Source organism: Doryrhamphus excisus, linkage group LG8 (assembly GCF_037039965.1).
Source record: "Doryrhamphus excisus strain RoL-2023G ecotype Guam linkage group LG8, RoL_Dexc_Guam_v1.1, whole genome shotgun sequence".
Classification (NCBI taxonomy): domain Eukaryota; kingdom Metazoa; phylum Chordata; class Actinopteri; order Syngnathiformes; family Syngnathidae; genus Doryrhamphus; species Doryrhamphus excisus.
The window spans coordinates 23,114,029-23,129,459 of record NC_136364.1 but is presented as its reverse complement, the minus strand read 5'-3'; the positions used below and the strand labels follow the sequence as shown (position 1 = coordinate 23,129,459).

The 15,431-nt window shown below is 40.7% G+C and overlaps 1 protein-coding gene across 1 annotated transcript in view; it reads right to left on the bottom strand.

The window, feature by feature from the left end:
• Positions 1-15,431, bottom strand: part of LOC131135103 (calsyntenin-2-like) — a 184,010-nt gene that overhangs the window by 31,404 nt on the left and 137,175 nt on the right. Inside the window, exons 6-8 of the mRNA XM_058080975.2 lie at positions 14,803-14,988; positions 12,381-12,638; positions 11,184-11,305 (exon numbers count right to left, since the gene is read on the bottom strand). Coding sequence (XP_057936958.2) covers positions 11,184-11,305; positions 12,381-12,638; positions 14,803-14,988 — 566 coding nt within the window. The remainder of the gene's footprint in view (positions 1-11,183; positions 11,306-12,380; positions 12,639-14,802; positions 14,989-15,431) is intronic.

The following is a 15,431-nucleotide window of genomic DNA, read 5'->3' as shown; positions in this document are numbered from 1 at the left end:
GAAACACAGCATCATACCCGCAGGGCATTTGGTCGCGTGGCGACTTTAGTGGGGTTGGTCACAACCTGGGGGGACGGGGCCTTCTCCATTGCTGCCCCCACCCTCTGGAGTTCCTTGCCCTGTTCCCCCAGTGCTTGCACTGACCTTCCCACCTTCAAAAAACAACTTAAAACCCATCTGTTTAAATATGTTTTTAATGTTTTTATGTTTATACCTGACTGCAGTGCCTAAGCTTTTAGTCCTGGTTTTAGCTCTGAATGTTGTGTTTTAATGTGTTTTCTACTCTGTTTTTTATTCAGCTTTATTTTATTTCTATATTTTTTACTGTAAAGTGTCTTTGAGTATTCTGAAAAGCGCTATACAAATAAAATGTATTATTATTATTATTTTTTTTAATTTTACATTGACCTATTTCAGCTTGTTAGGCACCTTCTTGTTTCTCCTAGAACAGAGGTAGGGAACCTATGGCTCGGGAGCCAGGTAGGGCTCTTTTGATGACTGTATCTGGCTCTCAAGCATTTCTTACCACAATAAAAATGTATTTTTGTTAACATTTTAAAGTAAACTGTTAAAAATAATATTCAAAATCAACAACTTTTTTATGCATTTTAATTCGTCCATCTATTTTCTACTGCAATACGGCCAACCATATCCATCTTTCCTGATGATATTTTCCAGGTCAAACACCAAAACTCGATTATTACTGGGTAATGCGGTAGTCTACCTCGGTCATTGAGATGTCAACATGTAAATATAAACTTTCCTCCTTTAGTCAAATAGTCACCTAGCTAAAGCTGCAGAACCAAGCCTTCTGGCAAAGATGGCCAAAAGAATGAAATATACTGAGTATGGTGCAACACTATGCAGCAGCAGAAGTTGTATTAATGGCAACAAGTATTTGATTTATTATTAGACACTGCGCTGCTCACGAAGGTGTGCTGGCCACACCCCATTGGCGTGGGGTAGTGTGTCTGGTCTACACAATTAGAGCCCATTATCTAAAACTGTTGGTCTTACATAAAAATGCACACATTTTATTGCATTCAATGTTTAAAAAAATGTATATGGCTCTCACAGATATACATTTTAAAATATCTGGCCTTCATGGCTCTCTTAGCCAAAAAGGTTCCCGACCCCCGTCCTAGAAAATAGCTGAGTTGGTAGCTAAGTTCCTGGTAATTAATTAGCAAAAAAAGGAACTTCAATCAGCCTTCGCCACTTCACACTTTCAATTACGTTTTTTCTGCAGTCAAGAAAAGAGCCGGTTTGGCTCTACAGAGCGATTGTTTTAAACGTGATCATATAATTTGATAGAGCATATTGTGACTATGGACACAACCAACATGCGTTGCGTTTTCTGTGATGTTTCTGAGGTGAAGTTGGCACAGCACACGTATGAACTCAAGAGGTAGAACTGGTGATTGCACGGATGCATGCAGAGGGCTGGACTGGATTCATCAAGCTGGAAGTGAGTCACTTCATCTCCTTGAGCCGCTGCTGCATCCATAATCCACTGTACATCTAACCATGCGTTCAGCTGAATAAGACTTATGATGGGATGTGGTGGCAGGTGGTCCTCTGCTTAGGAATGACTTCCATTCCTGCAACTGGGATGTTTGTCATGTTTCTGTGTAAGTCGGAACGTATACTTAAATTTAACACCCAGTCACTCACACTGTGAACAGAACACACAAATACAGTAAATACAAGACAAATACAAGAAAGAAATAACCAATAATAGCAAAGACGGTGGTCTTGCACACTGAAAGGGACGTTGCAAGTGAGGGAGAGACATGCTTTGGAAGTCTCAAAAATGAAACCACTACACTGCTTGGTTATTCATTCGTTCATTCCAAAGGAGAAGATACTTTCACGTGTTTAAAAATATCTTTTTACTTTTAAAAATAACTTTTATCCTTGATGATGATTGCAACGTTTGAGCGGCTTGGACACAGCATGCCATAAATATTTATACATTTCTCAGCAAACATTTAGTTAAGAAAATGTTGTCTGCCGTTGCACAAAATAACAAATGAAGGAAGGCACAAACTGGGCCCATGTAGCCTAGTTCTTTCCCTTTTTGTACAGTATTAATAATTCATCAGAATATGTTTGTAATCACAAAAGGTGGTGGCACAGAACGTGGTAAAACTAGGACCACTCGTGTACTGTATGTAAATGCAGGAGGAAAAAACAGATGATAAGACTGAAGACCGGAGTGAAAAACAAATAATGACAACATGATCCCGCAGCTTCAATACGTAAACTGCATTAATATGCGGAGCTATGACACGCAACAGAGCGGCGATAAACTTTGTTCAAGCTCGCCGACTGACACGCAACATCCATCACACGCCTTCTCTTGATTACCTGGACTCTGACAACACATGTACCTCTGGTACTCCTACACCATATTCACCAGCCTGCTATTCAACACTTTCTTATCCTTTCCTCCGACCACACCGAAGGTCAGGGTGGGATGTGCGCAATCAATCTTCACCGCAGCCTCTTGACAGCAGCCCTGCAGCGAGTGCTTCAGCCCTTTGGAGGCAAAAGCACCGCTTCACCGAAACTTTCCTTCTTCAAAACTGTTTGAGTGGAAAGACAAGTGTGAGAGGAAAGTTGAAGATTTGCTCAGAAAGTAAGGTTACCTTCACACTAGTACACACATGTACTACATAATACCATGAGGCTTAGACATGTCATCAATGAAAATATGCAAATGTGAATCATGTTTTGCATAAGCCAATTCAAGAAACAATACAAGCAGTTGATGTTTGCTAAATCCAAGGATGAAGAGTCTTGAACCAGTCATGATGTGCTATATATATCACTATATTGACACGCACTATGGTACCCATTATGGCATTGGATGCTCATATCACCCAGTACTTTGGTACGGGACAAAAAATAAAAAAAATTAAAAAATGTTTAAAAACACCCAAAAAATTAATAAAAATTAATAAAATAAATTAATAAATAAAATAAATTTGCTAAATACAAGGATGAAGAGTCTTGAACCAGTCATGATGTGCTATATATATCACTATATTGACACTTACTATGGTACCCATTATGGCATTGGATGCTCATATCCCCCAGTACTTACGAGGAGTACGAGTACGAGGACAAAAAATTCAAAAATTAAAAATAATTAAGAAAAAAAACAAACAAAAACAAAACAAAACAAACTGTATTATGGAAAGCAGGAAGTGAACAAATGTAACAGTTACTGATTGTAAAAGTACCAGATGGAGGGGTAGGATTTAATAAGCTTTGCTTCTTCCTACTCCTTTTGGACATGTGGAACTGGGAACTGATTATGGGATGCACTCAATTGGAATCTGATGCATGTTCAAATGAAATAAAACCATTACCATTACCATTACCATTACCCTTACCATTACCATTACCATTACCATTACCATTACCATTACCATTACCATTTGTCCAACATGTCAACACGATTGACTACAATCCAGTCGAAGATTGCACTAGATGTACTAACCTTTGCCCTGAGGTATACCTTGACTTAGATTCTTTTGTTCGATAGAAACACTGCAAACCTTCAACCACGATGATGATCAATGTCAAACATGATCATGCTGGAAGCTAATATCATTAATGTCATTGATAGTCATTTTTAGATGTGCATAAAAAGCCATCGCTCGGGAGTTGGCTTTGGAGTCTTGTTGGCCTTAAAGGGGAACTGCACTTTTTGGGGGAATTTTGCCCGTTTTCACAATCCTTATGTGAAACATAACACATATTTATTTCCATTTTCTGTGCATTATAACATGAGGAAACTCGTTAATATGAGCTAGCTAACAACTTTCGTCATGAGAAATACCTATTTTGACGCTATAGCCCTCGCGAAAAAACTAAAAAAATGCAAACAGAGTACCATTTACATCGCTGACTTGTATATTAACCAAGCTAACATGAAAAACTTTTTTTTTCTGCCGACGTAACACTAACCGTTTATCTCCTCTGCTGAAAAAAACACAATAGACACGACAGCTACCAGCATGACTAGCATACCATTACGAAAACACAACAAAAGTTGGTCTCTGCTGTTTTTTCCAGCAAGGTTAGCATCTTTCACAGACGGAAGAGTGGATACCGAGCTCTCAATTTGGCTACAAAGACTCAACAAGATCCCTGCTTGCCGTCATCATTTTTTACCTGAGGACCAGAGCACTCATCTTGTGCTGGAAGACGCAGCCATGCCAATGAGAGCGGACATCGTAAGTGTTGTTGCTGCTGTTGTTGACAGAACTAGCATGTGTTTGTGTATCAATGCGCTGTAGTAAAGACGTTCCATCAAAATACATCAAGATACTGCAACTATTACATGTTGTCACCAGTGTACGTGTTAATGCATGATCACTGCATGTATATCAAACGATGGAGTTTTTTTTTAGAGGTTTTTATAGTCTAAATAGTGTATCCCAATGATATGCATTGTTAGCTAGCTCCTATTAACTTCTTTTCTTGTGTTATAATGCGCAGAAAAGGGAAATAAATATGTGTTCACGTTTGGATGGTGAATGATGGGCAAAATTGTGAAAAAGTGCAGTTCCCCTTTAAACACAATTATCATGTATCATAACGCTACATTAGCTCACAGCCTCATAAAGGGAAGATTATGCGATACAAGGATGAAGGGACGTGAAAGAAAAAGAAACTGATTCTAAAGGGTGTTTTTGCAATAAAGACTAATCTCATTTGCGAGGCACACGGTGATAGAGGATATGGAGAAGTGCTTGCGTGTAATATGATCAAGAAATAATAATTCCATCTGTGAAGAATGAGAAATTTCATAGCAAGAGATTTTCAACACAAATGTTGTTGGCTCTGATTACGCAATTGAATGTGATAGCTGGAAGATGAGCTTTTCTTCCTATACTAAGGAGCTTCGTCTAACTTTCACGGTATAAACGTGTGTCTCATTTGCAAATAATAGCAGGACTGTGACATCACCAAATTACACTTGAATTTATTTCTTACATAGTCAAAGTAATGTTATTTGGTCATTGCAGAAAAACATGTTCAAACAAAATTATAAATTTGCTTCATCTGGGGGTGGGGCAACTGGGCAACTGACTTGACTTGACTTGATGACTCTGACTTTAGTCTGATGACTTGAATGTGTTGCGTAATGTGCCCCTTTCAAAGTATTCAATTAACGTGATCATCATTATTTCTTGCAAGACACCATATTTTCCCATTCAAGGACTACATTTCAATCCTATGACTTTGAACCTGACTCGACTTGAGACTTGACTTGCCCTTTAAAAATGTTGCCCATTATTCACAATTCACATGAACGCATATTTATTTCCCTTTGTTGTGCTTTTTAACAAGAGAAAAGGACTTAGTATGAGCTAGCTAACAATGAATGTTATTGGGACATATCTATTCCGACTTTACACTTTTACACTTATTTCTTACATAATCATAGTAATGATATTTTGTAATTGCAGAAAAAAATGTTCAAACAAAAATAGCAATTTGCTTCAGCTGGGGGTGGGGCAACTGGACAATTGACTTGACTTGATGACTCTGACTTTAGTCTGATGACTTGAATGACTGTGTTGCGTAATGTGCCCCTTTCAAAGTATTCAATTAACGTGATCATCATTATTTCTTGCAAGACACCATATTTTCCCATTCAAGGACTACATTTTCAAACCTGACTAGACTTGAGACTTGACTTGCCCATGATTCCCAATTCACATGAACGCATATTTGTTTCCCTTTGCTGTGCTTTTTAACAAGAGAAAAGGACTTAGTATGAGCTAGCTAACAATGAATGTCATTGGGACATATCTATTTTGACACTATTGTGTTTTTGGCCTCAGGCTTCTGTATCAGGAGTCGGGAACAGCATAGCATGTAATACCAATCAGGATAACGCATAATGCCAGTTAGAGAGAAAACACAAACCCTCTTTTGCTGACATTTACTGCATTCTGAAACACGGATTAATCAAATAGTATACTAATACCATAGCTCAGGATGACAGTGGTGCTACGGTACGTAGTGACGTTAGCATTTTACTCTAGCAAAAATAATGTGGCAGAAAATGTGTCAGCACAGACAACAGCTTTTAAGGTAACATATGATATTTGCTCTGGAGATTGATCGATTGTTAAGGATACTGAAAAATGTATGACCTATTTTCAGAAGAAAGTGTGTACCCCCAATCGGCAAGGAGACCATTTGTCTTCTGTATCACACGTTCCATATTTTAAGATGTCTCTCTATGAACGTTTGACAGCGTTTTATCGACTATGGTATATTTTACGATCAAACATTTAAAACTGTGTCTCCCAAAAGGAGCTGGTCACTTTGTCTTTTCAACCACACCATACAAGATGTTTCAATAAAGTTGAGTGTCATTCACTCATATCTGCGACACGGGTGTATTTTTTTTGTCAAATATGCAGGCTAAAAGCAGTAATTCTAATGTTTAAACAATTGACATAACTACTTTTTACACGTCTAGTTTTGATTTAGACTAATAACTGATTTTTTTGAGGATGGTGTGTGCATGCATGTGTTCAGTCTTCACAGCGGGACAACAAATATTCATAAACCCGCCTTTGGATATAAAACAATGCCACCCACATGGTAGCACAGATGGCAGTGACTGAATACCTGCAGCTCTTCTGCGTGCTGAAGGGCTATCGAGGAGCTGCTTGTTCCGCTTTGAACGTAGCTTTTATTTTCCTCTCAGCATCATGCCTCATGTGTTGGTCAAAATTGCTTCATTTGCACATTAATGTGCTGCAAAGTCTGAGACAGCTGTGTGTGCATATTTTTGGATTATTTTGTAATAGTTGCTTCATACGGCGTGGGCTTCGGGGGCTCTGCGATGGAACAAACATCTTGCACTGCTTCTTACTGGTGGGTATTTACCAAGATATAGTACATGAATATCATGATTATGTACAATACGCAGCAAGAGGAGTGGACCAGGATTCTCCAGGCCACAATCAACAACCCGATCAACTCGATGTGAAAGTGATGTGTTTCTGCCTGAAGCAAGTTTGGGGACCCACAACTTGTTAGTTTTGGATTCTCTGGCTGTTTGGTCCCACGGCTCTCGTCTCCCTGCAGCAGGAAAGCCTTTGTCAGCAAGTGCTGATGAACCCATTAGACATTGCTCAGCACTAAAGTCACAGAAATATATTTGTCTGGAGAGATAAAAGACAAGACTCAAGTGAGCAAACAGACTTAAAAGGCAAAAAAAAAAACAAACCCTTGGAGCGGCTGTGCAAATTAAGACGCTTTGCTGTAATTATACTTTCTTTTCTGTATGTATGAATGTGGAGGAAGAAATCAATACATCAAGCAAAGACTAGAGAGAAAACAAAGAGAAAATAATCTAGAAATATCGAGTTTTAATCCTATGTTGTCAGCACGCTTAGACAGACAGTCCTTTTCTTTGACATGCTTGGACAAAATTTAGCATTTGTCAAGAAAGAGACTTTGTGCCCAAAGTCCAAGTTCAATACAAATCCAAAAGCGCTTCAGCAGCTTAATAAAACTCTCCCTACAATATAGAGGCCAAAAATAGCAAAGCATAAAAAGAAGTGAATCACAGCGAATACAAAGAGCCTTCCGACACAAAGCCGTGTTACCTCAATTTGGCTCAAATGGCTGTTAATGGATAGAACACAATTTCCAGTAGGTCAAAGCCAACATATGCATCCATGATTTTCCATAATTATAGTCATTATGCTGGCGCTTGCAATGGCTGCACCATAGAAAAAAATAATTGGAATGCAGTAAAGTTATGCAAAGAGCAGAGACGGTTGTTCTGAGGGTTGGGGTATTGAAAAGTACATTTTCCTTAAATGACTTCCACAGAGGACGAAGTGGCAGAAAAAGAAAAAGTGAGGAAAAAGCAAGATGAATTCAACAAGTAATTAAAGTTTTCCTTTCATTCTTTAGATACCACTTAAGCTCATGCAGGAAGACTCATTTCAGTTTTTGTCACCAAGACAAATGGAATGCCAACATTGTCAATAAAACCACATTCATATTGGAAGGCAGCGGACGGGTACAAACTTACATTCTTGTGGCAATAAAAGGAACCTTTTCACGCGTTTTCCACTTTTCTGACCTATAAATGTAGTTAGAATGTTGTATTCTCCTGTTAAACCATGCCAAAGTTTTAGATAATGAGGTTCCGAAATGAGACCTGAAAGAGGTTTGGGATGGCTCAAAACGCTCTGTTTCAAAAGGCGTGGTAAAACTACACCTTTGTGACATCACAGCGTGCCTATAAGCCAGATCAGCGCTCTGCCCTCCCCCAAGTTCTGCGCTGAGTTAACTTGCTAGCAAAGCTACATTTTTTTTACAATTCCTAACCACCCCACGGTCTATGCAGTGTGACAAACCACAGCAGAGTGGGCGTGCCTGGAGGCGGGCCATATGTGGAATACATTAAAACAGACCGTTTTGACCGGAACCACAAAATCCAAATAAACACAGCTGAATAGGTGCAGATTCTGGAAGATCTATAAAGCTTTGTGTGCTGGTTATTGTGTGTAGTTGCTCTATAGGAGTCCACAACTCAATACAAAGGTCAGAAAAATGAGCATAATAGCCGCTTTTTAAATATGAACTGCATTGTTCAGGTTGTCGTAGAAGACTTCATGCCTCTCATCTGAGCAGGTGTCATCACCTGACCAGGTAGGATGTCAAACACACCCAATTCTTGTAATTATCTCTGCTTCTCACACACACATACACAGTTTCATTATGAGTTATCATGCTTTCTCTCGGCTGGGATGTTCAACCACCAAGCCAACCCTGGTCGAAACCAGATCAGACCAATACACCAACAAACAGCCAACAGGGACATTCGGACTGCCTCCTTAGAAAGCATATGAGGAGGATGAAGAGGAATTCGCTTTCACTTTAGAGACCTTTGGTGAATTGACTGACAGTTGGCTCCAACTCTAAAATTGCTTGTATTCAGTCTAAAGAGAATACTTTGTTAAACTTACTGGTATTTTTTTACTCTTTGACAGTCGATAGAATTAAATGACTCAGGTGGTTCCTTCCCTGGTAAAAGGCCTGGACTGAACCCGGTTTTCCTTAAACCCTATCCTATTGTCCCTCTGTCATCTCCAAAGTGGACACCATAGTCCAAAAAAACAACGATTTTGCACCAAAAAAGATGAAACCATTCTCGTTCAAATCTCTGCTCTGTGAATAAAATGACTTGGATGTCTGAGAATATTCAGTCATTTTTACAAACTTGCAGTAAATCAAACTATGAAACTAAAGACCGACTTCTTTTGTGAAGATTTCCATATGACAAATGTACAATATCTGAAAAAAATATTTAAAAAAACAGATAAATATGCCTCAAAAGGCCATTCCAGAACAGTATCAGTCATGGCAAATAAAAAAGGCAATGATCATAGAACCAAAACTTACTGTAAGCTACTCCATCTTTGTCCTGGCTACTCAGTACAATAGTGTATGGCTGAGGCGAGATAAGAAAATAAAAAGAAAGAAATGCTGTGTTTGGTGTCTTGTCAATGAAGAGGATCCTGCGTGTTCTAGCTAGCTTGATATTGACTAGATGCTATCTCTGCTAGAATCCAGCTTGTTCACCGCCGGCTGAAAATAATTGGGACATTTGGCATTTGTGTCATCTTCGATCCTGCACCCGACTGCCGTGTGCAGCAGAAAGGCCCATTTTTGAAAAGTTCCGTCTGATAAAATTAGCCGTGGTTGCAGCTGTGCATGTCTCTCCAGAATCAGGTGTCCTTGTTTGATTAGCGTGCTCTCTTGTGTGCTGAAGTGACCTATCTGACCGTCAGTCGGCATCCTTGATCATCAGGCATCTGTCGTCTAGCCAAACATTACGCATTCGCACCAGCTGGTAGCAGGTGGCTTTTTCCTTCCGAGTGTGTTTTTGGTGCAGTTTCTACTAATCCGAATTGTGTAAATTGAACATTTTGGTTCTCCAGTAAGCAAGGAGGTATTATCCATTAATAACATATACCGTCAACCCTCGTTTATTGGAGGTAATTGGTTCCAGAACCGACCACAATAAGTACATTTCCATGAAGTAGGATTCAATATTAATAAATTTAATGTTCATAATTAGAGCATACAAACATGTTCATGACTTTCTAAATATGTTTTTAATAATTATTAGAGCCCTGTTGACAAAAAACAACACCCCTATAGTTACTTTTGGAGACTACAGGGTCACAGCAGGGACACAAGAGATGGCCACTGCTTTAAGAACAGCATGCTACTGAGCTAACTAGTTGGCCTCCAATTTATTTATTCTATTTATTCTGGGTGGGGGGTTGGGGCCCCGCCCAGGAATCCACCCACATTGTCTGCACGGAAGGCAGCAGTGTGTACCAGGGCAAGAATAACTTCATTCATTATGCCACTGCATGCCTATTAAGGGGGGTGGTATGCTCTACCAAATTAATTGGTATTAATTAAAGGCTCGAGTTTTTCTTTTTTTAAGAGGATTTCAAGTGCAGCAAAGCAATAAAAGAGCAAAGCACACCACACACACACACACACTCACACACATAGCAGCTATTGATGTGTGTAAAACCCATTTAGAGAAGTAGAGTCTAAATTAGCCTCAATCAATGAAAGCACAAATTGCCAATTGAAAGACACATCAAATTCATAAAACTCATCAGACATTTTACACACTATGCTGCACTCACCTGAAAATATTACACAATGTAAGGACTGTATCTGTACTGTCAGTAAAGAAAGTCCATCCATCCATCCATCCACCCGCCCACCCACCCATCCACCCATCCATCCATCCATCCACCCACCCACCCACCCATCCATCCATCCACCCACCCACCCATCCATCCATCCATCCATCCACCCATCCATCCACCCATCCATCCATCCATCCACCCATCCACCCATCCATCCATCCATCCACCCACCCATCCATCATCCATCCATCCACCCACCCATCCATCCATCCATCCACCCACCCATCCACCCATCCACCCATCCATCCATCCACCCACCCACCCATCCATCCATCATCCACCCATCCATCCATCCATCCATCCACCCATCCATTCATCCATCCATCCATCCATCCATCCATCCATGTAGGCTGAGGTTTTATATGTTGTGGTGCACTGGATGCTTCCTACCTGGTCCAGTTTCCAATGGAACTCAGCAGGTCTGAACGTGTCCACCTGAGTAAAGTCCCTCCTCAACAGGAACACCAGACGGCAATTGTGGACGTAGAGGGAGTAGTGATGGCGATTCATCTCTGTTGGGGGCAGAGAACAAAAGGAGTCCGTCACGCTCCGCAGGACGGGAATCATGACTTGCTGTTTAGTGAGAAGGACTTTTACTGGAACATTTCATAGAAAATGCTTAGTCAGCACTTTAGTCGTGCTGCTCTATTGCACTGGCAAACTTGAATTAGTGCAGTGGTTTTCAAACTGGGGGAGACACCCCCTAGGGGCCTCCCCACGTTATGACACGTTTCATATATTCAGTTTGGATATGACTATTTCAAATGACTGTAGCTTGAAAATGGTTACAAATAAATACAAACTCTAAATGAGAAAAGTCCATAGTATGACCCAAAGTTTGTGATGGGAGTAATACTCACCTAATTTGTATCATGAGGAAACATTTATTCTTAATGATTTCACGATTGAACGGCTAACACCAAGAATGTGGGCGGTTCTACTTTCTCAGAGATTCTGATGATTTTTATTTCTATATTTCTCTTGTTTTCAACACACTTCCACCAGAAAAGCCTGCCTGACATAAGAAGTGCCAAAAGTTGTAAATGAGACACATACTGTACAGTGTGTACTGTACATCCTGCACGTGTATACGTCTGCTGTGCATGCTGAAACACGTTAGTACAGTGTTTATGAACCAAAATTATGTCATTCATTTATAGGAGTGGGTACGTAACCACATAAACCTGAGGAGACCACCTGTACTGCACAATTGGCAATACACACTCTTTGTATCAGGGCATGTTATGAAGATGAGTTCTTCAGGTAGACAGATATGATATAGATATGTCATTCATCCTGAAGGAAATCTGGGAAAATTGTACTCAATTGTCATTTTGCCATATAAAAATGTCAGAATTGCAATGAATTTGTCGTACTTAGCCTGCAATTTAACTCTTAATTACGCTTCACTATTCTCCATTTTGTTGCATTGGAATGGTTTAAGTTTGAAGTTCAGTCTGTAGAGTACAGATTAATAGTTATCATCAGTTTCTCAATAGTATTTCAAATCGGGGGGGGGGGCAAAATCCTTTTTTTTACCTGGTGGGGGCATGACAGAAAACAATCAATCACAGGTCCAACACTCACCGGTCTTATCTGAATTACAAAGCAGCGTCTCCTTCTCAGCCCTGAGCCCAGGACTTGGTCCGTGCTCCATCCACGTTGCAATAGTGAACTGGTCTGTCAGGTTCTGGGGTACCACCCAGCTTGGGATTTTAGCCGCCTGGTGTCCGTCAAAGAGGAATATCAAGTCGCTGTCCCTCCCACTGTCAGTCACCAGAGAAGTTGTCCAGTTTGTGGCAGCAGAGGGGGCAGGTAGAAGGTCGGTGCTGCCCGATGAAGCCCCTGGAGTCATCGTCATTCCAACAAGGAGACGCAACAGAAGATGTGTCAATAACAATCATAGTCGATGTGTCGTTTGTTGGTGCAACCTTGGCGATGATGACTTGTGACTAAAGCAGACGGCAAGGCTTAATATCTAATCAATGGGGCTATCTGGCTATCGATTCATGACAAATGAAACCGGGATATGTGAGTCAACCACTGTAGCGTGGAGACGCCAACGGCCCGTTGATGAGTTGCAATGTGACGCGCAACACAGATATCAAGGATAGTTTGATGCGTGCAACAGCAAATCACATAAACTGTGCGCTCGTGTTACTTGACCTTTTACATTTCCTAGCAAATACTCATCATCACGCCGCTGCATGGAATGGTACCCTTTCTCCTCTTCCCTGTAGAAGAAACTCTATCATTCCTGACATTTATGACACAATAACTTCAATCTGTTGGGTCCTGGACAGCCTTTGTATATGTCATGTCATATCCCATGTCCCAACTGATGTATATTTGCCACACTGGGCGAAAAAAAGAATTCAATGACCATATTTCTAAGTCTTGTGTAGAAGCTACAAATATAATAACTCCTGTTAATATTCAAATATTTGCACAATATTTGACATTTTTCCGGTTTTTATCCGTCTCATTGTCATACATGTGACAGCCTCAACCTTCTCTCTGTGGTAATTTGATTCTCAGTGAATAAATATGTATTTACTTGTCCTCCACCCAGCTGCAGCCTTGTCTTTGCCCATTGTTGTTGGACATTATCTCAAATTGATTGGGCTTTAAATAGGCAATTACAATGTATTCTTCTTGCTATCATATAATTATTATGAGGTGACTGCACAGCGCTCTTTAGCGGTTAGCCATGCATGGACTAGCGAGCCAGGGGAAGGGATGATGGGGAGGTTATTCAAATGAGGTGGAATTGGATTTTTGAACTGTTAGTCAAATATGAGGGGAAGCCACATGGTGAAGCAGCAGGCTTGGCTGCCAAGCAGGAAATTGTGGCAGCATCTTAAGAGATGGGCACCGTATCCCGCACATCAGGACAGTCTAAGAACCCGATTCTGGTGCTATTTTGGAGGGAATTGCAAGTATAATGGCTCGTATAGATATGTTTGTGCAGCTGGCATGGAACCAACGCCCGCTGTGCCGGGTGCTTGGTCACCAGTCTAGGGATTACGCTGGTCTTAGATGAGGATAAGCGGTACAGTAAATGGAACGCTGACGACTAGACTAAAACTCAGTAGGGCTAAACAGTCTGACTTGTTTGTTTGAAATCTCATGACGTATAATTATATATTTTTCCGCCCCTTCCAAAGCTTCGGAATTGAGTGTGTGCTGTGCGATACTCTGCCGTCAAACTAGGATAGTGTTTTCTGTTGAGTCAACTCAGTGAGGAACCATGCCACCCGAACTATTTAGCTTGTTAGCCTCCTTCGTCACTCAGGTACAATACCAATTACTCAGACATTACACAGTGGAATTGGTGCTGGAGCTAATATTACCGATATTTGATATTACCAAGCACCTTATCACCCATACCGATATCAACAGATAATGTTTGCTATTATTGGACAGCCCTAGTTACAACAGTCACGTGTCGCAAAGGTCGAGCCAAAATTGGGGGAAAGGCTTTTGCAAATATGGTCTGTATGTCCTATGAACGAGTCGTACCCACACAGGAAATGATCTACCAAAAACCAACCAATGCCAGCACTTAAGACCTGCATCTTTGTGAGATGAGATTAGATTCTTGGAGCGTATGTCACACCACGCCGCAGGGTTTCAAGATGGAGGAGTAAGCTGGTCTCGTATGCCATTGCCTCGATGCAGAAGCATAAACCGTCCTTAAATTGTGTGGAGACTGCAACACGGTTTTTTTGCTCCAATATCATCTGCCAGATCTTCCAATTGTGATCCAAAGGTTCTTTCTTGGCCCATGGGCCACAACTCATGAAAAATAGTTTTGCTTATGCTGCAATGTAAGTTTTGAATATAATAACTTTCAGTTGTATCTGTACAGGTAATCTTTACCAACAAGTACAAACCTGAATGTGTATGTAATTTATTGTACGTCAAGAAATTCCATTGAGCTTCTTGCTGCCTGCTCCATCCACTATGTGATGTATTAATCTCATACGTGGACAAGGACGGAACCCACCACACAGTTTCTGTAGGGACTTCTCAGAGTAGGTCTCTCGGTCGCAGCCCTTCCCAATATGACTGGTTTGAAGTTCCACCGTGGTTCTTGCAGATGACAGCGGTCCACCACAGGTCTCCAGATGCATTTTGGGAAACAATGGCTTACTGCCTGTTCCTGGTTCATAGTCAACTTGTTTATTCCAACCTAGGAAAAAAAAAGAGAGCGTGATCATGTCGCTTATGTCACCTAATAACGCTTATAGAAGGAAGTAAAGGGAGCCATGAAACTTTATATGCACAAAGCCACAATTATTATTATTATTAAGGGCCTGCAAAGTGCAGCAGCAACATGTTACATTATCATTGGAAAGCGTAGCAGCAGGAGTGCTAGCAAAAGGTAAGATATTTCCAGAGGAATATCTCTGCTCTCTTTACTGTAGTGTCTATTGAAGTATCTCATAAATGGGAGTCCTTTTTGCACACAGTGAGCAGTGCCTATTAACTGACACGTCTCGGCATGGCGGCGTTGCGATGCGACCCCAGGATGCGGAGAGCAGGACCAAGTGCGGGTAAAAATGTATATTTAATAATAAGTGCGGCTCAGCAGCAGCAGGAAACTGAAATAGGGCAAACAAGTGACAGACAAAT